The sequence below is a fragment of the Cnephaeus nilssonii genome, assembly GCF_951640355.1.
Source record: "Cnephaeus nilssonii genome assembly, chromosome: 1".
Lineage (NCBI taxonomy): Eukaryota > Metazoa > Chordata > Mammalia > Chiroptera > Vespertilionidae > Cnephaeus > Cnephaeus nilssonii.
The window spans coordinates 117185852-117211747 of record NC_137072.1 but is presented as its reverse complement, the minus strand read 5'-3'; the positions used below and the strand labels follow the sequence as shown (position 1 = coordinate 117211747).

Sequence of the window (25896 nt, the reverse complement as noted above, 5' to 3'; positions counted from 1 at the left end):
AGAAAGCTCTTCAATGATTAATTTTTTGTCTTTTTTTACTATTCCCACCACCAGTATCATTACCCCTAAAACACTAGGTATGTAGTCCACACCCAAAAATCCTTATCAGTGACTTTATTAGTAACTTCTATAAGACACACAAGCAACAGATGCCTGAATATAAATGGAGTGAAATGTTAAGTGCTATTATATCTTAATTAAGAAACTGCATTTATAACAGTGTTTGCACTGTTTGTCAATACTCTCAATTACTAATTCTCAATATAATTACTCGATTATATCTCACTCACTTATAACTTACTCTGGAGAAAAGAAACAAACAACTTATTGGCCCAGACTTACAAATTTAAAATACAAACTACTTTGCTAGTGAAAAATATGTTCCAAACATTTCAGTCACATTAATGAGCATATGTCACAGCTTTTACTATTATACCACGTCATGAACATATATACACAGATTCACCAACCTTTGCTCCCTAAGAGTTTACATACTTCTGCCATACAATATATATATATATATATATATATATATATATATATATATATATATATGCCATCAAAAACACTTCTTGCCCTGGCCTGTTTGGTTCAGTAGTTAAAGCGTTAGCCTGCAGACCAAGGGTCACAGGTTTGATTCCTGGTCAAGGGCACATACCTGGCTTGCAGGTTCAATCCCTCGTCCCCATCAGGGAACATGCAGGTGGCAACCAATTGATGTCTCTCTCATCAATGTTTCTCTCTCTCCCTCCCTTTTCCTCCCTCTCTTAAAAAATAAATCAATGGAAAAAATATCTTCAGGTGAGGATTCACAAAAAAAACTTAGAAAACAAAACAAACAAAAAACACTTCTCTTGTCCACCACACACAATAAGCAAATACAGTCATCCAGTATCATTAGGGGATGGGTTCCAGGACTCCCGGGGCTACCAAAATTCGTGGATGCTCAAATCCCTTACATAAAATGGCACCGTATTTACATATAACCTCTGCTGGCATAAAGACCACAGCAGGGTATGCCTACACATCACTTCATTTGGGTGGACTCAACATAGTGCTGGGTGCATGTCAAACTCAAGTTTTGCTGCTTTCTGGAATTTTCTGGGACTTTTCTTTTTTGCTAATATTTCTATCTGCAATTGGCTGAACCTGCAGATTTGAAATCGGAGGCCATGGAGGGCTGACTGCACTGTGTACAGGCTCAATGACCCGAGCTAAGGCGGAAGCACAGGCACTGTGGAGGAGCCCTGTCTTTTGAAGTTACTTCAACAGCCGCTGGGATTCTAAGGGAATGTCTGACAGCAACGCCTGGGGCAAGGAAGTGTTCCATTTGAAAGCAAGGGCTCCGTGAGCAGCAGCTCAGTCGTCACTGAATGCAGTAAAGGGAGGGAAAGCCGGACGCCCCTGTTCGCAGGCAGGAGCTCCCCACACAATTTAAGTTCTATAGAATAATTTGGCTACATTTCATTTTCAAACTCTTAGTCTTAAGACTTAATAACACCAAAGTAACAAAAGACAGAAAGGTTCATAAATATTACTCACTCTTTTCACTCTCTCTCCAATTCTTAGACTCCACTAAATCACCTGAATGCATAGCAGACATAATCTTCTGAGCAACACTGGAAAGTGGTATCTGACAGAAATCAAAGCCTACAAATGCCTCATAATTTTCCATTTTCATAAAATCCTAAACATAAGATAAACAGAACACCTATATATTAATTTTGAGCCTTCAAAATAAGAAACAAGAAATCTGAAATTTTTTATGTACTGAGACTTTCATAAAAGTTTTTATATTAAAAACCACAAGAAATAGGTATAAATTGTCCCTTTTACACATAGGATCGTAAGAAGAAAGCAATGGTTAGAGGCTCCTTTGGGAGTATTATGATATATAAGTAACAAAGAACATATTTTCTAGTTAACCAATTGTGAAGCAATGGACTCAAATACTTCCTAGTTTGTTATTATAATCTTCACATACACAAACCTAATGAATTATTCCTGACTGACTGGCCTGATTATGACACACCACCGGACATCCTTCCACTCTCTCTGCTCAGCTACACTGGGCCCCTAGGCTGAGAGCATGAAGGTCTGGAAGCCACAGCACCAATCACCAAATAGCTGGTTGGTTATCTGACATATGTGGCACTGATCTAAACAGAATGCATTTCATTAACCAGGAAACAGGCGACATATTTTTCCACATTGCTGCAGAAAATTTTTCATTATCTAGTTCAAGGTAGAATCGGGGGAAAATGTTTTTTCAAGCACATTTAAGATTTACTTCATAAATTTTAAATAATGTACAAATGTAGTAGTTGGCAAAACATTTTTGTTCAATACATTACAAAAATTATCAGGGCTCATCTGTCACCTATGCATACCTATTTTCTGATAGTTATGGTTGAAAAATTCCATAAAGATCACATTCTAGCCCTAACCGGTTTGGCTCAGTGGATAGAGCGTCGGCTTGCGGACTGAAGGGTCCCAGGTTCAATTCCGGTCAAGGGCATGTACCTTGGTTGCGGGCACATCCCCAGTAGGAGGTGTGCAGGAGGCAGCTGATCGATATTTCTAACTCTCTATCCCTCTCCCTTCCTCTCTGTAAAAAAAATCAATAAAATATATTAAAAAAAAAAAGATCACATTCTATGTTTTTAGATATTAAGGGCAGGTTCTTCTTGAAAGTAATACCTGTATCTTTCTATAAAACTTACATGGCACATAAGAGAGGCCATGTATAATCAGGCATTAAAGCAGCATTTGATGTAATAACTGATAAGCTACTTCAAATTATTTCATACCAACTCTTAAAATAACTTCTATTTGTTCAAATACACTTGTATCCTGACTATTACAGTCCAACATTTTTTCACACCGAAGAAACTAATTAAAATAGCATTACGCATCTGTCCTGGTGGGTGTGGCTCAGTGGTTAAAGGCTCACCTGCACAGAGGCAAGGGGAAGCTCAGGTTTGATTCCTGATCAAGGGCATGTACCTGGGTTGCAGGTCCAAATCCCTGCCTCCAGTAGCAGCGTGTGTGGGAGGCAACCAATCAAAATCTGTCACATCATTTCTCCCTCTCTCCCCGCCTCCCTCCCTTCCACTCTCTCTAGAATCAATGGGGGAAAAAAATCCTCACTCCTTGGGTGAGGATTGTTTTAAAAAAGCATTATGCATCCTTTGAGCAAGCACTTCTAAGAAATTTTGAAATTTCATTTGAAAGTCATTCATGTGTAAGTCACACTAAAGTTAAACCAGCGCTGAAATGTCTTGCAGAAATTCTGAGGCCCCAGGACCCTGTCTGTAAAATGAACAATGAGCCAAGGAGACTTGACATTTGCTGTGGTCTAAGTAAGAACATTAAGACTCAAAGTCTATAGTAGAAAATGATGAGGGAATACAGTCAGAGTAGCAGAATTTTAGTTTACAGTCAAATATAGACTTAGCTATCCCATATATTAAGCTTACCGCTTTAACAATGCTGATTCAAAGTTCTACAAAATTTAAAAACATTTAACAGCAGAATATTTCTATTTCTAAAAAAAATTAGTAAATGTGAGATACAACTCTATTAAAAAAACAGACAGAACCCTACACACACTTTTTCCTTTACAGTACATACGTTTTCACCTAAAGGAAGAATTGTATGGCTTCCCTTTGGCGTATCTGAATTGTCAGCATCACTATGCTTGCACTGTGAGGCTATTATTAAGTAAAGTAAGGGTGACTTGAACACAAGTACTGCAACAGCTGATCCGATAACCAAGACAGTTAAGTGACCAACAGGCAGGTAGCACACAGTGTAGACATGCTGGATAAAAGGATGATTCACGTCCCAGACTAGACAGAGCAGGTGGGCGTGAAATTTCATCAGACTATTCAGAACAGCACACAATTTAAAACTTATGAACTAGTCTAACTGGCATAGCTCAGTGGTTGAGCATTGACCTATGACCCAGGAGGTCACGGTTCGATTCCTGGTCATGGCACATGTCTGGGTTGTGGGCTTGAACCCTGGTGGGGGGTATGCAGGAGGTAGCTGATCAATGGTTCTCTCTCATCATTGATGTTTCTCTCTTTCTACCTTCATCTCTGAAATCAATAAAAAATATGTATATTTTTAAAAATAACAAAAAAACTTATGAACTATTTATTTATGGAATTTTCCACATAGTATTTACAGACTATAGTTGACTGCGGGTAATTGAAACAGCAGAAAGCAAAACTGCAGATAAGGGGACAGCTATTGTAATGTGTTTTCCTTATAAGTACAAAGTTACCAGGACTAAGTGGCACCAAGCAAATGTTCAAGTCATATTAAGCACTGGTATTCTGAACAAACATGTTATAGAAAGAAAAAAAAAGGAGAAACCAAGATGGCAGCATAGTTAAACACCTAAACTGCTGCCTCGCACAATTTCAAAACTACAACTAAAAGACAAAACGTCTATTACCCAGAACCACGGGAAAGCTGGCTGAGTGGAAGTGATACAACTAGAAGGGAAGAGAAAAGAGCATTGAGACGTGCACAAGCGCTGAAAAGCTGAGGTACGGAGGTGCGTGAATCGGGCTGGCGGCGGGCTTCTGGGTGCGCTGCTTTTTTCAACCCGAAGGGAGACAAGCTCCCGATTACTCTGAACTCCAGTTTCTGGGGACATGCTAGGGACCCAAACTCCCACGGGGAGAAGCTGGACTGTCTGCCATTGGGTCAGAAAGTGAGGGTGGCTTTCTTGCAGAGGTGCGCCCAGCAATCATTGTTTATTGCGCTGGGGTGAGGGATGCGGGGACTTGGAAATGCGGAGACGCAGAGATGGCTGACTGGCAGCCATCGCTGTTTGCCACGCCCTAGCCTAGTGACTCCCTGAGACCCCGCCCCGCACAATCTACAAACCCACCCAAGCTCCGCACAGCGGCTTTTGCATATAAATGGCCTGCCCTATCGCAGCTTGACCAAACAAACTGCAGCTCTGGTCAGACAGCTCCAAAACCTCCAAACCCCAAGCAAAGAGGAGAAAACTGTAGTTCTCGCTGTAGCTCCTGCTGGGTGGCCTCAGACAGTAGCTGACCTGCACCCCATTGGAGATCCAGAAGCTAGCGTATCTAGTGGTCAGTGTGAGACGACACCAGATTTCAACTACTCACATCCGTAAGTGACACATTCAAGAGGTAGACTCTGAGCACCAAAGCCCCACTGAAGCAAGTCTTGCCTCATAAGGGTGTCTCCAGCACAGAAGTTCTCCCAGCGTAGACACAGCTGATCCTCACAGCCAATTGGCCTGGAGGTCAATTCCTCCCAGTGAGACCAACAACAATCAAGGCTTAAGTACAACAAGACTGTGCACACAGCCCACAAAGGGCTCCACCAAGAGTGTCCACCTCAGGTAACTGGGGAGGCTGAGCCACTGGGCCCTATAGGACACCTAGCACACAAAGCCACTCTATCAACTCAGGGAAGCAGCCAAAATGCGGAGACAAAGAAATAGGTCACAAATGAAAGAAATGGAGGAAAACAAACTACTGGATATAGAGTTCAAAACCACGGTTATAAGGTTTTTCAAGAATTTCCTAGAAAAGGCCGATAAATTCGACGAGACCCTCGAGGATATGAAAAAGGACCAACTAGAAATTAAACATACACTGACAGAAATAAAAAATATTATACAGAGACCCAACAGCAGACTAGAGGAACGTAAGAATCAAGTCAAAGATTTGAAATACAAAGAAGCAAAAAACACTCAAAAAGAAAAAAGAATCCAAAAATTTGAAGATAGTGTAAGAAGCCTCTGGGACAACTTCAAGCGTACCAACATCAGAATTATGGGGGTGCCAGAAGAGAGAGAGCAAGATACTGAAAACCTATTTGAAGAAATAATGACAGAAAACTCCCCCCATCTGGTGAAAGAAATAGACTTACAAGTCCAGGAAGTGCACAGAACCCCAAACAAAAGGAATCCAAAGAGGACCACACCAAGACACATCATAATTAAAATGCCAAGGGCAAAAGACAAAGAGAGAATCTTGAAAGCAGTGAGAGAAAAACTGTTAATTACCGACAAGGGAGCATCCATACAATTGTCAGCTGATTTCTCAACAGAAACTATGCAGGCCAGGCGGGAGTGGCAAGAAATATTCAAAGTGATGAATAGCCAGAACCATTCAGCCAAGATTACTCTACCCAGTAAAGCTATCATGCAGAATTGAAGGTCAGATAAAGAGCTTCACAGACAAGAAAAAGCTAAAGGAGTTCACCACCACCAAACCAGTATTATATGAAATGCTGAAAGGTATTCTTTAAGAAGAGGAATAAGAAAAAAGTAAAGATAAAAATTATGAACAACAAATACATATCAACAAGTGAATCTAAAAATCAAGTGAATTAAAAATCTGAGGAACAGAATAAACTGGTGAATATAATAGAATCAGGGGCATAGAATGGGAGTGGATTGATAATTCTCAGGGGGAAAGGGGAGTGGGGGGTACAGGAAGAGACTGGACAAAAATCGTACACCTATGGATGAGGACAGTGGGGGGGAGGTAAAGGGAGGGGGGGGAACCAGGTGGAGGGGAGCTATGGGGGGAAAAAGGAGAAACAATTGTAATAATCTGAACAATGAAGATTTATTAAAAAAAAAAAAGAAAAAACAAACTGATATAATACTTGAATTCATTAAATTAAATGTTCCATTGACCTCGAACTTAAATTCTTAGTAGTGTTCATTAGCTATATTCTCCTAATATGTAAAACATTAAAACATAGCATATGTAGTAAAGATTCAGTATGTAGTAATTTTCAATCTTTGAGATCAGCAGCCTTAATCTTTGATTGGTTTTCTAAATTCTCCACGATCTCTTTCAGATAATCTTCATCTTTACAAAAATATACATATAATTCTCTTTCCATTTGATGCAGTTTATTAGATGCCAAAATTTTTCTTTTTGTCTTTACATCAGCAAGAATATCAGTGAGAAGATGATTTAGCTTATTCAGTTGAGACTCAACTTGATGAAACTGCTCCGTTAACTCCTAAAAGAAAAATTAAAATGCTTTTAATGCAAGAGCTCTATTGCAACACCATAAATTTAAAATGTAACTTATATGGAAAAAAATATAAACGATGTAATCATTCCCACCATTTTAACAATAAATGACCCTCAATTAAAAATCCATAGGTTTAATATAAATTTTATGTAAGATCAATTACAGCAACTCCTGATAGGCAATTTTAAGTGATTCAAAGCAAACTCTTCCTCCCTGAAGAGTATCTGTTATGTAAAAACCGTTCTGCACACTCACACTTTCAACAAATACTAGTATTCCTGAATGCCTACCATGTTCCAAGAACTGTTTTAACTCTATGGATTGTAAGAAAGAACACCATCTCCTTCATGGAGCTTACATTCTGATTAATCAAACCTTGTTTTAACCTAATCTCTATTTATTCTAGACATTAAGAGAAACTGAGAAAGCCTTGAAATAAAGGAATACCAATGAAAAAGAATTACCTCAACAAAAATCTCCATTTTTCCTTTTTTTCCACATTGTTGTAGAAGATAAAACTACATGATACTCTACAATCCTCCTCACTTCCTAACATTAAAAGCAGCTTATTACCAAGTTTCCATGGCGGTCTAACCAAGTATTTACAGCCAGTATTACTGACCAAAGTGATTCTTAGAAAACCTGTAGCTCTACCTCCCTCATAACCTTCCACAGGTTCTCAGCATGGTTATAACCTGGGGTACTTGTTATGAATACAGATTCCTATACCTTACTCCACTCTAAATTACTCAAACTCTGGCCCTGGCCGGTTTTGCTCAGCAGTTAGAGCGTCAGCCCACAGATGAAGAATTGCGGGTTCAATTCCTGGTCAAGGGCACATACCTTGGTTGCAGGTACCAGGCAAGAGCGGAGGCAACCAAATGATGAGTCTCTCTCACGTCAAAGTTTCTCTCTCTCTCTCCTCCCCGCTCCTCTCTCTCTGTCATTCTAAAAATCAATGGAAAAAATATCCTCAGATGAGGATTTAAAAAAAAAAAAAGTAAATTACTCAAACTCTGCAACAGGACCAGGAAGCTACATTTCAACAGGCTCCCTGGTAATTCTAATATACAAGTTCAAGAATGACAGCTTAACATCATAAATGCCAGACAGCAATACTTAAATTACATTTTTAAAAAATCAAGTAGTATCTACATTAAGTGTTCTCCTTTTGAGGAAAAATTTGGTAAATCTTAATACAATGAGAAACAATCTCACCTTTAATTTCAATACTAAAGATCTTAACAGTTGCTAAAATAATACTCCAATAAATACTGAAAATGTTCAACTTCATTAACAATAAAAATGTAAGTTAAAATGGATGGCTTTTTGTACCTCACTGGGCTAGGGAAAAACTGAATCATGATACCCCAATAAAATTTAGTAAAATTATCCTATTTTAGAATACAATGCTTCACATGTTAACATATCTGAAAATTAACATGCATTTTTATATTGGAGAGCACCGTGTAATTGTTATTGAACAGATATATTCATAAGAAATGTTGTATCACCAACATTAAAAAAATGTATTGTGGTAAGAACACTTAACAGATCTCCCTTCTTATGAGGACAATACAGTACTGTTAAATATAGGCACAATGTAGACAGCAGATCTCTAGAACTTTTTCATCTTGCATGAATGAAACTTTATACCTGATTAACAACGCCCCATTTTCCCTTCCCCAGTTCTAACAACCATTATTCTACTCTGTGCTTCTATGAGTCTGATTAGTTTATATATCTCACGAGTGGAATCATGCATTTGTCCTTGTGGCTTAGCTTATTTCACTTAGCATAATTTCCTCAAGGTTCATCTATGTTGTCACATACTGCAGGATTTTAAGGCTGAGAAATATTCCATTGTATGTATATACCATATTTTCTTTATCCATTCTTCCACTGACAGACATTTAGGTTGTTTTCACACCTTGGCTATTATGAGTAGTGCTGCATGAACATACGAGTGCTAATACCTGTTTGGGATCCTGATTTCAATGCCTTAGTTTAAACACCCAGAAGTGGGACTGCTGGGTGACATGGTAGTTCTCCAGTTTGCAGAACCTCCAAACTGTTTTCCCCAGCGGCTGCGCCACCTGGCATTTCCACCAACCGCGTCCAAGTGTTTCTGTTTCTCCACATCCTCACAAAGACTTCCTGTCTTTACTTTTTTGATAATAACAAACAGGTGTAAGGTAGACCTGTTAGCCATTTGTATTGTCTTCTTTGGAGAAATATTCCTTCAAGTCATTAGCCTACTTTTTCATCTGATTATTGTTTTTGTTTGTTTTGCTATCACCAACATTCTTAATGTTTACTGTGAAAAAATACAGACTACAACTTTTAGTCAAAAAATAACATACAAGGCCCTGGCCAGTTGCACAGTGGTTAGAGCAACAGCCCTTGGGTTCAATTCCCAGTCAAGGACATCCTACCTCAGTTGCAGGTTCCCTAGCACCAGTAGTGGTGGGAAGCGGCTAATGGATGTGTCTCTCTCAGGTGGCTGTTTCTCCCTCTTTCCCCCTCCCTCTCCTTCCTCCCTTCCACTCTCTATAGAAATGAATGGAAAAAAATATATTCTAGTGAGGAATAAAAAAACCACCACCCTACAACATAGAATAATTGGACTAAATGTGGCGCTTTAGAAATACCATATTTAAATTGGCTATTTTCCCCCTTTTAATGTATATTCAAAATATGATAAAGATTTGTCTGTCTACACCTAAAAGATATAAGTATAAAATAAAAAATCTAAGTAAGAATGTATTGTGTCAGTTTAACAGAAAGTTTTTTTCTTAGCAATTCATAAATTGATAGTATACCATATAATTAATGGTTGACATTTAAATTATACTGGTGGCTTTGAAAAGCAATATGGCAGTACCAAAGGCCAAAAAAAAATTTTATCCAAGAAACCAAATAATCCTACTTCCAAGAATTCATCCAAATGAAAGTATTCAACAACAAAAGGCTATATATATGTCATTCAAGACCAAACAAGAAAAAGACTATCACAGTATCTAGCAATGGTGAATTGGTTACAGAAATTATGACACAATAATTAAATCAATAGAGTACTGTAACATTAAAAATTAAGAAAATTATTTAGACTTGTGCTATGGACATATCCAAAACTGTATAAGGAACACTGGTAAGTTTATTCAGTAGTGGGTTTTCTTCAAGTAACATATACTCATACTTTACTTGAGTACCTGACAAAACCAAAAAATTAAAAATAAATTGGAGATCCAAGATGACAGTAGAGTAGGTGGAAGTTATACTTACCTCCTCCCAGGACCAAACTAGAATTACAACTAAATTATAGAACAATCAAACTGAATAAGCAACTACATCAAATTAAAAAGTTTTTGTGGCCGAAACCGGTTTGGCTCAGTGGATAGAGCGTCGGTCTGTGGACCGAAAGGTCCCAGGTTCGATTCCGGTCAAGGGCATGTACCTTGGTTGCGGGCACATCCCCAGTAGGAGGTGTGCAGGAGGCAACTGATCGATGTTTCTCTCTCATCGATGTTTCTAACTCTCTATCCCTTTCCCTTCCTCTCTGTAAAAAATCAATAAAATATATTTTTAAAAAAAATTTAAATAAATAAAATAAAAATAAAAAGTTTTTTTGGCCCTAGCCAGTTGCTCATTGGTTAGAGCGTCAGCCCACAGACCAAAGGGTTGAGGGCTCAATTCCTGGTCAGGGCACATACACATCAATGTTTCTCTCTCTCTCCAAAAAAAAATCAATTAAAGCATATCCGTGGGTGAGGATTAAAATAAATAAATATGTACTGAATAATACATATAAAATAATACCATGTATATAAAGCTCAAAACATACAATATAGTCTAGGAATATATATCTAATAAAACTACAAATAAAAGCAAGCAAATGATAAAAGTAAGCATAGAGAGAGGAACACTATTAGGAGAAGCATTCTATCACTAAGTATACACAGTATTTTAAAAATATAACTCTAATCCTGTATTTGCTAAGGCAGGTGAAAAAAATACAGGGGTGGTTTTATAATTACTATTTTAATTCTTAGCATTAGTATTACATTTCCTGTATGTCTGAAATACTTTATAAATTTAAGAACTTTGTGTACACTATAAAAACTATCTGAAAAAATGTATCTACATGTGAATAAAAAATATGGTATGTAAAAAAGTAAACTGCATTAGGGCAATAGGATTTGGGGTAATATTTTCCTCATATGAACATTTTCTTTAGTATCTTTTACAATGAACATTATTTTTAAACCATTTTTAAATACTTGTATGGCAAGCACCCACCTGATCACTAAGCAAAGGCTGGTTTCCTCCTTGATACAAAACATCACAAAGCATGTCCACATCATTATTCAGTTTGGACAGAAAGAAAGAATGTTCTTGAGCAGATTTTGCCAATTGATCTTGTACTAAAGAAACATCCTGTTTTAATTTCTCAGCCACTTCCTCCAGGTTTTCATGGGTTATAAACAATTCTTTCTTCTTATTCTCGCCTTCTAAAAGCTGATGAAGCCTAAAATGTGAAAATAAAAATTAGAGAAAGAAACCCTAAAGTCAGTATAGTTTTCAAAATTACAATCCACTGTATGGGGGCATCTTTTGGGATAGCTAACAACTTAAAAAAATATTAACCTGCCTGCTGTTAAACCAAGCAACTGAAAACATTCCAACTAAAATACTATCTCGCTGATCCAGCGTGGCTCAGTGGCTGAGTGTCAACCTATGAACCAGGAAGTCACGGTTCCATTCCCAATTCTTGGTCAGGACACATGCCCTAGTTGCGGAGGGGGGAGGGAGGGTTCAGCAGCAGGGGGCATAAAGGAGGCAGCCGATCAATGTTCCTTTAGCATGGGGGTTTCTATCTCTCTCTCCCTTGCCCTTTCTCTCTTAAGTCAATAAAAACATTTTTTTAAGTAAAATATTTAAAAAGTAAACAACAAAGAGCTACAGAAATAGTAATAGCAAACTTGCTATTTCAATCTTGATAAGCCAGGAAGCCACTTTACCACTTCAAACATTAATGGCAGAAAAATCATACTGGGCAAATGGAAAACTGAGACAGCATTTCATATCTGACCAAAAGGGTCTGCTCTTTTCCTTATAATCATATATATACACATACATATACACATACATATACATATATATATATATATATACACACACACACACACACACACACACACACACATACTTAAAGCCTGGTGCATGAAATTCATGCAGGGGGGGAGGGGAAGGGGGTCCCTCAGCCCAGCCTGCGCCCTTGGGCCTAAACCGGCAGTCAGACATCCCCCTCGCAATTGGGGACGCTGCATGCACCAGTGACCATACTTTTCATACAGGTGAAAGGCATCTGGCTGTTGTATGGGCAGCTACATTTTTTTGCCCTGATTATAAAAAGTAGTACATAACATGATCCTTCTGAGGCAGTAGTACCATTTCCCCCATCTTATGGGTGGAAAAAATGAAGCAGAGAGAAGTAATTGGCTTTGTCACACAGTTATGTGTCAGAATCAGGGCTGACCACAAAATGTGCAAGCCAGAGTCCATGCATGTCATCACTGCATCATCGTTTTTTCAATGTTAGAATAGCCTTGCCAGGTTTTAATTTTAAATCTAAGAGACTGTTCCCAATACATAGGGTAGGGTCCCTAGGCCTGGGCGGCAATCAGGGCCAATCTGTGGGGCGACTGGTGGGCAGGGCGAGGGGGGGGGCTCCCCACTGCCTTGGCTGGCGGCCTGGCACCACCTGCTGGCCGGTCCTGCCCCCCAATCGCAACCGCTGGTCACCTCCCCCTGGTGGTCAATGCACATCATAGCGACCGGTTGTTCTGCCGTTCAGTCGATTTGCATATTAGGGTTTTATTATATAGGAGGATATAATTATATATGTAATATATATTCATGTTAAATGTGGAAGTAGCTTCTGTAGAGCTGATACATATTTAATTATTTTAACAAGTTGCAACAGAATTCATAAAGCCCAAGACTGCCAACTTTGTTCTTGTGGGAACTACACAATTCCAGGGGACAACATTCACATAAATCATGTCAATGCCACCCTCTGAAATTCTGCATTGAGGCAGCCCTATCTAGGTCCCTCGTTTCATTAATAAAAAAAACACACAAAGGAATAGATGATTTCCCTCTTGTCCTAGAGAAAAATCAGGAGTAGGATCCAGATTTTTGAGACCTTTGCTTTTGTTAGTTTTTTTTTAAAATATATTTTTATTGATTATCAGAGAGGAAGGAACATCAATGAGAGAGAGAGAGAGAGAGAGAGAAACATCAATGAGAGAGAATCCTTGACTGGAAGCCTCCTGCACGCCCCGACTGGGGCTCGAGCCCTCAACCTGGGCATGTGCCCTGACCGGAAATTGAACCATTACCTCCTGGTTCATAGGTTGACACTCAACCACTGAGCCACGCCGGCTAGGCAAGGCCTTTGACTACTTTAGCCCTCCAATTTCAGTATCCCCATACCATCAATTGCTCACATTCAGAAAAGGTGGGGAGCTAGCATTCACTCTCAGTGATTTCACCTGACTAGACACAGAACTGAAGTCTTCTCCCCTCTACTGCTACCTTCTCCAAATGCAGTCAATTCTCTATCCAGCAATACCTATTGTACATAAGCTGTATTCAAACTTCCTGCTGTAAACTCCGGCCCCCAATCTATAATAAGGCATCGAATGGTGTTAAAGATGATTTAGACCTGGTATATATTCATTCCTCCAACCCAATTCTCTCAGCTCTACAGAAGCTACTTCCACATTTAACATGAATGGTAAAGGAAGCAAGTAATTAAAAAAGGAAAAAGAGGCATATAAATGTGGGAGAATAAAAAGGCCAAAAATGGAGTGCAAAAAATTTTTTAACCTTCCACAATTTCCACTCAAACTCTCTCTAGTATTTTACAAAACTAAAGGGAAAATAGTTACTTACAACAGAAACAATGAAGCATACCTGTGAGTAGAATAATCCTTGGTATCAATGGTATTCCTTGGATTTATCTGCTGAGATACTGATGGGTCAGCTAGCATTTCTAATTGCTTGTGGAGCATCGTATTACTTTGACTAAGTTCATGAACCAATTTTTCAAGTTGACGATGTATGTCCCAATGCTTTCTCATTTCAATTTCATATGATAACTGCAGAAGTTCAAAGGATGCCTTTTGCTTTATCAACTGATTTAAAACGAACTCTTGTCTTGCTGTATAATAGTCTTGTTTGGCAATCTGCAGATCAAAATCTCCCTTCACAACTGGCATATTCAATAACTGGGCATTCTTTTTTACCACAGCAGGCAAACTTTTGTCTTTTATATGAGTAATTTGTTCTTTGAGTTTCAGAATCTGAATGTTCAAGCTAGAAATTTTAGCATCCAAGTCATCTTTTCCAAGAACCTACACAAAGAAAGCAATTATATTTCAAACTGTTTGTATAAAGTTCAAATAGTTTTAAAATTATTTTCACTTTCCATTTTAGATTAGCAGATAATATGCTCAATAATAAACAATTTCCTATTAGCAAAAGCCAAAATCACAGTTTAAAAAGAAAAAGTGTGGACCAAGTCAAGGGTAAAGCCAGTATGAATTGCTAAATGTTAATGCTATTACTACCATATAATATACAGTAATGTTTAGCAAAATAGAGATCTTGTCATTCTTGTCTTAATAAAAATTATTAGTACACTACTCGCTAATTGCAAATGTATGCTATTTCAATTTTTCTCACAATTAATCACTAGCTATTCTCCTAGTTTGTCAGCTGATTTTAACAATTCTAACAAGTCTTTAACAGGACTTCATACATTATTCCAAAGTTTGTCAGTGGTAGTAACTGGTATTCAGCTTCAGAAAATTGTTTGTTTTTTAATTTATTTTATTTTATTTTATAAAGAGGAAGGGAGGGGGAGGGAGATGAGAGAGGGAGAGAGGACAGAGAGACATCAATTTGTTTCACGTATCTATTCATTCATTGGTGGATTCTTGTGCATGCCCTGACCAGGGACCAAACCAGCAACCTTGGCGCATGGGGCAATGTTCCAACCAACTGAGCTACCCAGTCAGGGCTCAGAAAGTTGTATTTTTACTCAACTATCTAGTGGTTAAATTATCAATAAAGCAAGCTGTCCAAGACAGCAAATGACTATCTGCAATACAGCTACACATTCTCAACAAAGAATCAGGGTTTCCAGTCCACTGAACTGGATCTCTGACTTCATTAGCACTATATTCTGATCAGAGCAAACGAGGCAGAATACAATAACACAGCAACAAGGCTCTTTACTCATAAAAATAAGGTTCATACATCATAAAAAAGGAAATTTCAGTGTGTCTGTATCTGAAATCAACACAATTTCAAATTCAGAATACAAAAATACTTTTAAAATTAGTTAGATAAAATGGTTGGGGCTATAATTACTATTTCTGCCCTCCACTAATATGAGTATCTATTTGTATGAAACACTGACACACATCACAACTAAGCACTGAACAAAGAAAATGTAATGACTTCCTATAGCCTCCTTCCAAAACACTTTAATATCTACTATATCCATTACTAAAAATTACAATATTAATCCAGCCTAATTTCTCATACTTACTTTGCTAGTGAAACTATGAAGATTCTCCTCTGCCCATTTTATACTTGATTTCATGCTCATGTTACGTGCTTTCAAGTGAATTAACTGATGTTGAGCACAAATGTATGCTAGCTGCAGCCTAGCCATCTCCAGCCGTCTCTCCTCAAGGATTTCTTGGTTATCATAAATAGATGGTGCTTGTATATCAAAAAGCTGAAAATTTTCTTCATTTGAACTTTCAAATACTTCTTGTATACCCTGAAAGAACTGTTTTTTGGTATATAAGGTTAATGCTGCTGTGCATTGCTCTTCTTGGCTGAGGTATTTTTCCAAGGAAATCTGAGATAAAAACACCGGAGGATTTGTCCCTTGACCCAAATTCGAAGGTCTGAAGAACACCATCAATTTTGCAACTCCATCTGTAAGGGCCTGAAGTTCATTCTTAATCTTAGTAGTCATAGCATTTAGAATTCCTTGACTCTGCTTCAGCTTTTTAGTGGCTGCTTCTTCTTTAGCATTTAACCTCAGAGATTTGTGCCTAGTTACCGAAGCCATCAACTGACATTTATTACGTCGCTGAATTTTTAGGTTCTTTAATTTCTGCAGAGTTTGAACCTCATCCTCTAATTTCTCTAGGTCTTTGTCATCCAGGGTAGGTATCTTCAAATTAGAAGTTTTACAGGTTTTAAGAGCTTCATCCAATGCTGCTCCTTCTAGGATGGGCTTGCCGGATTTTTGAAGAATGCTGAAAGCTTCCAATTCTTCTTCAGACAACACGTTCTGTTCATTCACTGTCCCACAAAACCACTTCAAAAATGACTCACCTTCAGCAGTCTCAAACAACCAGTCAAAATCTTCCCCATTAAGAACATCAGCTTTGGGATAACCAATTTTTTTTAATGTTTCCACAAAGTCTTTTCCGCAACTCATGGTTTAACTCCCCAAATTTTCTGTAACTGATACGGGTTTACGGTACTGATATTTAGAAAATAAATCCAAATACAAACAGAGCTTATTTTATGTTAAGTCCATAGAGAAGGGGGAAAATATTTTTAGAATATATAATGATTTCTCCTAGGGGAGAAAAAAACAAGTGTTAGACCACAACGAAGGCGACTTTGAAAGGACAACGTAGATAAATATCCAAGGACACTGGTAACATCTAACCCAGAGGCAGCTGGATCGGAAACGTTTGATGGGAAAGAGACACAGAATAGGCAGTAAGACCGTGAGAACGGACACCTCCCGTTTTCCCAAAGATGAGTGGCTCAAAACGCACTGCAGTGTCCAGAGCAGCAGCTCCGTTTGCAATTCAAAACGAAGACCAGGCGTCGTGCACTTAAGCAGCCTCCCTCCCCGGCCTTCCCAAGGAAGAAACAGAAATAAACGTGGTCAACTACAAACTCACGCCGGCGGCCGAATCCGTCTCCGCCAGACTGGACCAGACAGGATCACCTGGTGCCGGGAGTCCCCCCAGACTGGATCACCTGGTGCCGGGAAAACCGAAGCGTCAGGAACTGCCCGCACCCCGACAGCACGGAAGACCGGAGCCGCGGTGACCTGACAATGGCCCCCCGCCCGCCCCCCACCCCCAGTCACCGCGACACCGCCTGCCCACCTTCACCGGCTGGTCAGTCTGTCCTGCACTTACGGCGCGTAAAACACACCCAATCCGCGCCCAGGACAAGCTGCACTACCCGCCAGGGGCCCTGGCTGCGCGGCGCCCGCGGCGTCTGCCCGCGTCCCCCACCCCCGCGCCTCAGGCCAGCGCGGGACCCCATACCCCGCCCCCGAGTCCCAGGCTCTCCCGCCGGCACCCGCCACGTCCCCGCCCTCACCCGTGGCCCCTCGCTCCCTCAACCCGCGCCCCCGCTTTCACCCCCGGCCGCCGCTCTCCCGCCTCCGCCCCTGGCGCCTCCGCCTTCACCCCCGGCCCCTGGCGCCCCCCGGCCTCCCCCGCACCCCCTCCCCTGCCCCCCGTCCCCCGCCGCTGGTCCCGGCGGACTCCGACTGCGCCGCTCCTCGCGCTCCTGAGAGTCCCAGGGGCGTCCGGACAAAGGAGGAGGCGGCCCAGTGGTCGACGCCGCTCCCTCGGCCCCGCGCCCCCGCGCGGCCCAGGACAGCGAGGCCGACGACACTCACCTCAGGAAGCTCAGTCCGCGCCCCTCAGCGGCCACCGCCGCGCTCCGCGCCTCGCCTCGCACTGCCTCACGGGAGCCCTTCGCCGCGCGCGCGCAGAGGACCCAGTCGGAACCGCGGGGCGACTGTCTGCGCAGGCGCGGAATAGACCGCCGCAGGGCCGCAGTAGGCGGGCAACTACTTTCAGGGCGAGCGCTGATTGGCTTCCCGCCTCAGGGGCGAGGCAGGGGCGGGCCCAGGTGCTTGGGGGCGGGGCTGAGCTCTCGCGGAAGGTCGGCCTCGCGGTCCCGGCTGGGCTTTGAGGGCCGGCCTCCCGCCGACCTGGCTCTTCGCGCGCCGCCGGCTCCTCCGCTCAGTTCCGCCACCCGCACTCCCGGGCCCCAACCCCGCCCCCTGAGGGGAGGCTTTCAGGCGACGGCCCAGCTGTCGGGAGCGCGGGCGGAGCCAACCCGATCGCTCGCCTGCTGCGTGACCCGGGCATCCCGGCCCCGCACCCGCACCCGCACCCGCACCCGCGTCCGGTCAGAGCCCCTCGGAGAAGGCGTGGGAATGAGCGGGTCCCGAGTCTAGAGCGGTCGGAGCAGTGCCTGGGGGGTTACTCGCTTTACAATCTCATGATGAGCCTTTTTTAAAAAAACATACTTTATTGATTTTTTACAGAGAGGAAAGGAGAGGGAAAGAGAGTTAGAAACATCGATGAGAGAGAAACATTGATCAGCTGCCTCTTGCACACCCCTTACTGGGGATGTGCCCGCAACCAAGGTACATGCCCTTGACCGGAATCGAACCCGGGACCTTGGAGTCGGAAGGCCGACGCTCTATCCACTGAGCCACACCAGCCAGGGTGACCCTTACTTTGCAAAAGCAGTTTGAGGGTCAGCCCTCACCTGACCGCTGAGCAAAAGCCGACTTCCTCCACAATCCCATTTTCTAGACGTTCCCTTTGTGGACGAAAGGAGCCACATGCTAACCTGACAAGCTCAGGGGAGGCCTGCGTGGCAGTCTTGCAAACTCAGAGACCTGGAATAACCACAAAGGATGGTTTGAAAATTAAATATTTAACTACAAACAGGTTATAGTGGGCAGTCATTCCTAAGCTGATACCTTCCCTGACAAAGATCAACTTAGATCTTCTTTCCTGAGCCCATTTGCCTTTTCGCCTCTAAGATAACATATCTGTGAGATGTCTGGGTAACTTGTAACTTCCTTCTTTTGCTGGAGCCCCTGGGGCACAACCAAATGTGGTAGGCGCCAGGACAGATGCCTCAAATTCCTTCATTATCCTTTTAATTGTTCCTGTACCCACCTAAGTATGTGTCCATCATTTTACTTTTTGTCCAATCCCAGGGGTTTCCCACCGTTTGACTTTATCCAATGAATTTCATGTAGCCCACCTATGTCCCTCCTTTGATGGCAATGTATAAATACAGATGTAACCCACCATTCTTCGGAGCATAATCTCAATTCGTTGAGGTTCTGCTTCCCGGCATATGTCGACAGTTTGGCTCAAATAAACTCACTAAAATTCTTTACAGGTTTCAATGTTTTTTTTCGTTAACACCTTTAAAACGTTTTCATCTCAGGATGGAACGCCATTTCTGGAGGAGGCCGGACGCAGGCTGTGTAGTCAGTGAAGGAAAGAGCTCTGGAACGAGGTTGCCAAGTTCCATGCAAACCTGGTTGATGTCCTCCCGTCCAACGAACCCAGACCTTTGGGGTTCTCACTTGTAGTGGGCGGGGCTCATTTAAATCTATGCCAGGCCCCCCCCCAAAAAAAATAATCGTCGTTTTTTTTTTAATTTACCAATCTTCTACAAACCAACGCTAAATACGCAAGGTTTCTCTCCACTCCAAATGACTACGGTGGCTTGTTAGACTACGTCCTAGTCTAGTGTGACATGGGAAAGGCAGATAATCTTTCCTAATGCGTTTAAGGAGAGAGAAAAAGGCTGTCCCAAGGCAGATACCACAAATTAATCTTGAGTTGTTGATACTTTCTATTAATTCTTCATTTGTTTTACTTTTCTATCCTTCTCTTCTAAAAGACAATAAAGCCGTAAATGATCTGAAAAACAACCGCTGCGGGGAGGTCCACTGGGCGGTGCCCTGCCTGCAACGGGAGGAGACGGGCCTGCAGGTGAGCTGCGAGGCTAGGTTAGGGCCTGGACCCGTAGGACCCCCCTCAGCCAACAGTGGGGACCGGGATTGGGGTTGTCCTGGGGCAGGAGATCGCTCAGCCGGCTTGTAGGGAGGAAGTGAAGGCGGTGCAGGCAGTGCCTTCAAGAAACTTTGCTGAGGAGGCAAAGACTGAAGGAGAGAGAGAGCAGCAGCAGGAAGACATGCGATGAGGGGGGTGGGAATGCAGAGCTGGGGGGAGGGTTTGGGTTTTGTTTTGTTTTAAGATGGGAGGAACTCAGGGATATTTATAGACAGTGAAGAGGAACTCAGAGAAGACGGAAGATGCTAACAAGATCCCTGGGGGACAGGAGCAGGAGACCCCAAGCACACGAGGTTGTTCTAGAAGCCCACTTTTCCTAGTGACGCCTGGTTCATTTCTTGGGCCCACAAATTCTCCATGTGATTTTGAATTACTGACCATAGTTAATTGTTTGAAAGATGTTAGTGGGGCCAAAAAAACAAAAACAAAAAACCCACAAAAAACAAAAGCCCCAAACATAAAAATATAAAGTAAAAACCAATGGATCAGTCCCCAGAGCACAAATGACAAACACAATAGGTTCAACTCTATAGACTTGGAAAGGTCGTTTGCAACCTTGACTTACTAGGGCAGGTCTGTATTTGAGGTTGCACTTGGAACTTAGGGAAGCAAAGACAGAAATACGGTACACTTACTTCCAGGACAAACTCTTTCCCCTGATCAAAACCACTGGGGATGATCCCCACCCCACCCCAGGAAGCTCAGGGACCGGAGCGGACGAAGTAAGAACGGAGCTGCAGTGTCAGGGTGTCCCTCTGCTTTCCTCCTTCCTGTAGGAGTCTTCCTTCTCCCACTGATAGTAAAAGCGCGTTAGGTTTCGGACGATGTCTTTTCACCTGTGTTTAAACTGCAGTCTGATGTTAAAGAGCATTTGGTTTTAGATGTCGTTTTCAGTGATGATGGCAGGACTCCATCCTTCCAGCAGTGGGGAGAGGGGGCGTGTCCAAGCAGAGGAGCCACATTCTGAGACTCTTAGAAGCTTGATTCTGGCCCGGCCGGCGTGGCTCAGTGGCTGATCTTTGATCTATGAACCAGGAGGTCACAGTTCAATTCCTGGTCAGGGCACATGCCCGGGTTGCAGGTTCGCGCAGGAGGCAGCCAATCAATGATTCTCTCTCATCATTGATGTTTCTCTCTCTCTCTTTCCCTCACCCTTCCTCTCAGACATCAATAAAAAAATTTTTTTAAAAAAGAAAAAGCTTGATTCTGCGCAAAATTAATGAAAAGTGGCAAGAGGCAGGTACAGGGGAGCCTGGTGCACTGGGGAGAGAGGAGGGGGCTGGCTCAGGGTACGTGGGCAGAGGGGCAGAGAGCCGGCCGAGGGCAGAACCCTGGGCCTGCTGGCCAGAGGGCACATGGCTGGGCGACTCGGTTTCCAGCCGAACAAGAAAGCGGCCCTTCTGCCTGCTGGCCTTCCGATGCCGAGGGAGCTGAAGGCACGCTCATTCTGCCGGGGGGGGGGGGCAAGTTGTCTTCCCTCACGCTGATATTCAGGTGACAGAGGTGAAAGCTCAGTCCTCAAACTCGGGAGCTCACCAGGATGGCCTGGGAGGTTGGTGTGTGTGTGTGTGTGTGTGTGTGTCCAGGATGGCTTTGGGGGGACGCGGGCAGCAGAGGGGCTGGGAGGGGGGATGTGGCCTCATAAAGGGCCTCAGGACTGCATGAGGAGGCAGGAGGCACTGAGCTCGGAGGGGTTGAGGGCCACTGGGAGCCAAATGGGCACGTAGCATAATCCCAGTGACGTTCTGGGAAGGTACCGTGGGGCCAGTGTGCCCAGGGCCTGGCCCAGGGCCGGAATGAAGGAGCCGGCAGCGTGAAAGAGCCCCCACTCGGACAGGCCCAGGTTAGACCAGCACCCAGTCTGGATGGCCATAACCCCAGCCACAATGTGACGGGAAGGGACATGGGAGACGCGGGGCCCACTCCCAGAGGAGGCCCTAGCTGAGCTGTGAGCCGTGAGCTGAGCTGGGGGTTGGTGGGTGCAGAGGGACAGGGAAGTGGGGCGGGAGTGGGCTCGAGTGGAGGAACAGGAGTGGATTGGGAGGGAGCAGGTGCCGGATTCACACCGGAGGTGACGGGGCAACAAGAGCACGGAGGTCATTCTGGCTGCCTAGGAGATGGACCAGGGGGCCCCCTGGGGGCTGCTTGCTGGAAGCCAGGCCTGAAGTAGGGAGATGGGGTTTGTGCTGATCATGTGAACGTGCTCAGCACAGCCCCGAAGCCCTCCTGCCGAGTGAGGAAGTGGTGACTGTGGGTCACTAACATTTGGAACCCCAGCGCCCCCTTTATATGTGGACCCAGCTGCATCCCAGTAGGAAGGCCCCAGGGGGGCCCACACGGGCTCAAGAGGCCAGAGTACTGCGGCCTGCTGCTATGGGAGAGAGGAGGGACACCGATCCTCCCCCCAGGACACCCCAAAGCTGCCGGTGGGTCGCCTCCAGCCATCTCCTTTGCTGTGGCTGCGTGTCCAGGGTGGCAGCCGTGTTCTGGTGCCCAGCTCTCCCTCCCGCTGGGCAGGCGTTTCTGCCCCCGCTGTCCCCAGCTGGGGCTGCGCCATTTCACAGCCCTCCCCACACTGCAGGTCCCGAGGGCAGGAGGCAGAGGCCGGGCCTAGGGCATTCCGGGGATGGGATGCTGAGGACAGGTCCAAGGAGGCTGCCTCAGGGGTGTCCAGAGGGCCAGCAGCTGCTGTGCAGACGGGCACACGGAGGCAGGCCAAGGGCACCCACCGGGGACACCTGGGCGGCACGGAGCACCGTAGGGACCGAGCTGTCCCCAGCCCAGCCCAGCCAGCACGGCTCAGTGGTTGAGCATCCATCTATGAAGCAGGAGGCCGATTCCCAAACAGGGCACGTGCCCAGTTTCGAGCTCAATCCCCAGTAGGGGGCACACAGGAGGCAGCCGATCAACGTTTCTCTCATCATTGATGTTTCTCTCTCCCCCTCTCCCTTCCTCTCTCTCATATCAACAAAAATACATTGCCCTAGCCGATTTGGCTCAGTGGATAGAGCATCGGCCTGTGGACTGAAGAGTCCTGGTTTCGACTGTGGTCAAGGGCACATGCCTGGGTTGTGGGCTCGATCCCCAGTAGGAGGCGTTCAGGAGGCAGCTGATTGATGGTTCTCTCTCATCATTGATGTTTCTCTCTCCCTCTCCCTTCCTCTCTGAAATCAATAAGAACACATTAAAAGAAGGAAAAACAAGTCCAGCTGTGACTGTCCAGGGAGGCAGCTGAGGGTGGGGTCTAGGTGGTGGCCAGCAGCAGTGGGGAGGCCCATGGTCCATCGGGTGTCAGAGAGCAAAGGCCCTGGGCAGGGCAGTGAGGGCCGAGAGGCTCCCTGCAGAGGCGGGGGAGAGAGTCAAACACAGGCATGGAAAGAACGAGAAGCCAGAGGGGTGAGGTATAAAAATCTGTATTTATATTACAAAGACAGAATGGTACAGCACAGCCCCTCCCGTGAGCAGAGGAGGAGTGACCCCTCTCTCTCCAGTGAGGATCTTGTAATGTGCCCCCCTGGCCAGCACCAGGCTTCCTGGGCAGCCCCAGACCCTGGCACGGAACCTGCCCTAGTGCCCTGGATGTGGCCCGGGCTCAGAGTCCTCTATGCACAGAGGTGCGGAGGGGGCCCCGCTTAGCTGGCCCAGAGAGAAGCAGGGAGTAGGGAGTGGGGGAGCCTGCCTCGCCCAGCAGATGGGGATTATCTGGGGCAGACGGAGGGGGCCCTCGGGGCCATGGCGGGCACAGGGCTCCATCTGCCCAGGACAGGAGGCTCGGGCACTGGGCCTCTTGCACTGAACATGCAGAGGGGCCCAGGGTCGGAGGGGAGCTGCGGCAGCCTCCCCAGCCAGCTGGGCCTACACTGGGGGGGTAGCCAGGAGTGTGGGGGCCACTGCACAAGGGTGGGGTTCCAGGATTTCAGCCACCCAGTGCCACAGTGGCCCACATGGGCATGGGAGGGCACACGGAGAGGGTGCAGGCACCCCCAGGGGCCCCGTGCTGGTCACGGTGGCTTTATAGAGGCCGGACAACGCTGAGGTGTGCTCTTAGCCACCCAGCCGGCCTCAGCAGGGCCCTCTCCGGGCACCATGGCCACCCACCAAGCCAGCCCGGGCACATGCAGGGAGCCGGAGGGAGGGCAATGGATGTAACTCCTAGCACCCGGCCTGGCCCCGAGGGCCACCCCTCACGTCTGCGGGTGCGGGCAGCACCCCGGCGGCCAGCCAGGCCACCTCCGGCCCACGTGGAAACCACGGCTGAGGGGCCATGGGCGGAGCTGCCAGTCGGGCGGGCCGAGGGCCACAGCTGGTCACGGGACAGGACGCTGAGGCCAGGGGCGGGAGCAGAGCCTCCACAGGTGTAGGGGGGGGTGGGGAGCTGATGCTGTAAGAAGTCAGGACCGTGCCCGGGGCCGGACTTGCGGGTGCTCCTGCCCTAACGCCCGTGGACACGCTCAGGCAGACGGGAGACGCCTCCGGGGGCCCGGTTCAGCTCGGAGGAGGTGCCAGCGGACGAGTTTCCCTATGACCCCAGCCCTGACCCCACGGGCCCGCGTGCACCCACCATCCCGAGCCTCGGAGGGCAGGTTCTGTGCCAGACAGACATGTCTCCAGGGACCCCTTTCTGCCTCGGTTAGGCCACCCACACGGGGGTGCCTGTCGGCAGGACTGGAGATAAATGCGGTTGGCAAAGTGGTTACAATGCACCGGAGAGGGAGGAGACACGCCGTGGGTTGGCCCCACCGCCCGCCCCCCGAGTATTGCTGTGCGGTCCCCGGGGACGAGGACTTAGAGCGAAAGGCCAGGAGAAGCCTCATGCTCAGGCCTGCCCCGCCCCCGGGGAGGACGCTGTCTTCATCAGCTGCCAATGTCGGAATCGGAGCCCTCGCCCCGGGCAGGGGGGCCGGGGGGGGGGGTTCAAGCTGGGTCCAGGTGAGACCCTAGGTCTCTGTGAGCAGGCCCTCCCGACTGGAGGCCAAGCTGCACAGCAGGTCCCTGCGAGCCACCTTGGAGGGTGACACTGGGGCCCGGTCACAGCTCCTCCTGCCAAGGCGACAGAAAGCAGCCCTGACCAGGAGGTGGTGGCTGCTGGGAGGGCTGCTCCGGGGCAGGGGCCGGGGCCGGGAGGACACCTGTCGGGCACGGGGGAGGGAGATGCTGGTGGTGGCGGCCGGGGTGGGGCCTGACACGGGACACAAGGCACACTCGGACAGTGGTGGCAGACGGACCAGTCCCTGAGACGCTGGGTCGCTCCCCCCCTCCACAAACAGCGCGCCACGACTAGGAAAATAGAGTACAAAAATCTGGTTCAGGAAATAGAGGGCGCGGCAGCCCCGCCCGAGACCTCAGAGCCGCCTCTCTCTGCAAGCCCGGCCCCCGGGCAGCCTCTCCGGCCTCGGGCTGCTGGGCAGGGAGCCGCTCCAACTCACGCCCTTCCTTAAAACCGGAGACCGGACCGTCCGGGACCAGCGCTGCACCTCCTGGGCCCGGCACGCCCCCGTGCAGCCTGAGCAGGGCATTCGCGCGGGAGGGGAGCCGGGCACAGCAGGGCCAGTGCTGCCCGGGTGACCTCTGGGTCCCAGGCACCTCCGGGTCCGGAGGCCACGTGTGTGTGTGTGTGTGTGTGTGTGTGTGCGTGCGTGCATGTGTGCAGGCGGGTGGACGTGACGAGGTGCGTGCATGTGTACACCTGAGGCATCTAACAAAGCCGAAGCTGCCGGTGGGCGGGGGTGGCCTGGCCTGCCCCAGGAGCCCAGCCCGGGCTCCGGACACCCTCAGGGTGCCAAGGCGCTTCCCCTCCCCCTGCCCAGGGTGCTCACCCATGTCCCGCCTCACGGCTCTCTCTGTCCGGGCTTCAGGAGCCTCCGTGGACCGACGGACAGATGGACAG

At 46.1% G+C, this 25896-nt stretch overlaps 2 protein-coding genes across 2 annotated transcripts in view; both read right to left on the bottom strand.

The window, feature by feature from the left end:
* Positions 1-1681, bottom strand: part of POLN (DNA polymerase nu) — a gene marked incomplete at its 5' end in the record, with an annotated part of 76049 nt that extends 74368 nt beyond the window's left edge. Inside the window, one exon of the mRNA XM_079770088.1 lies at positions 1543-1681. Within this exon, the coding sequence (XP_079626214.1) occupies positions 1543-1681 (139 nt within the window). The remainder of the gene's footprint in view (positions 1-1542) is intronic.
* Positions 1682-6610: 4929 nt separating this feature from the next.
* HAUS3 (HAUS augmin like complex subunit 3) lies at positions 6611-17913 on the bottom strand. The gene is made up of 6 exons (XM_079770074.1): positions 17795-17913; positions 17061-17139; positions 15674-16726; positions 14032-14471; positions 11350-11578; positions 6611-7035 (listed from the first exon to the last, which is right to left on the bottom strand). Exons 3-6 carry the CDS (start codon positions 16580-16582, stop codon positions 6802-6804), a joined length of 1812 nt encoding a protein of 603 aa, XP_079626200.1. The 5' UTR covers positions 16583-16726; positions 17061-17139; positions 17795-17913; the 3' UTR covers positions 6611-6801.
* Positions 17914-25896: the final 7983 nt, after the last annotated feature.

Excerpts from the sequence above, each read along its gene's own strand:
- HAUS3 (XM_079770074.1), bottom strand. The coding sequence starts at position 16,582 with ATGAGTTGCGGAAAAGACTTTGTGGAAACATTAAAAAAAATTGGTTAT. Across the intron at positions 14,472-15,673 it reads TTCATAGTTTCACTAGCAAA|GTTCTTGGAAAAGATGACTT; the intron begins GTAAGTATGAGA and ends TTCTTTGTGTAG. Across the intron at positions 7,036-11,349 it reads AGCCTTTGCTTAGTGATCAG|GAGTTAACGGAGCAGTTTCA; the intron begins GTGGGTGCTTGC and ends TTTTTCTTTTAG.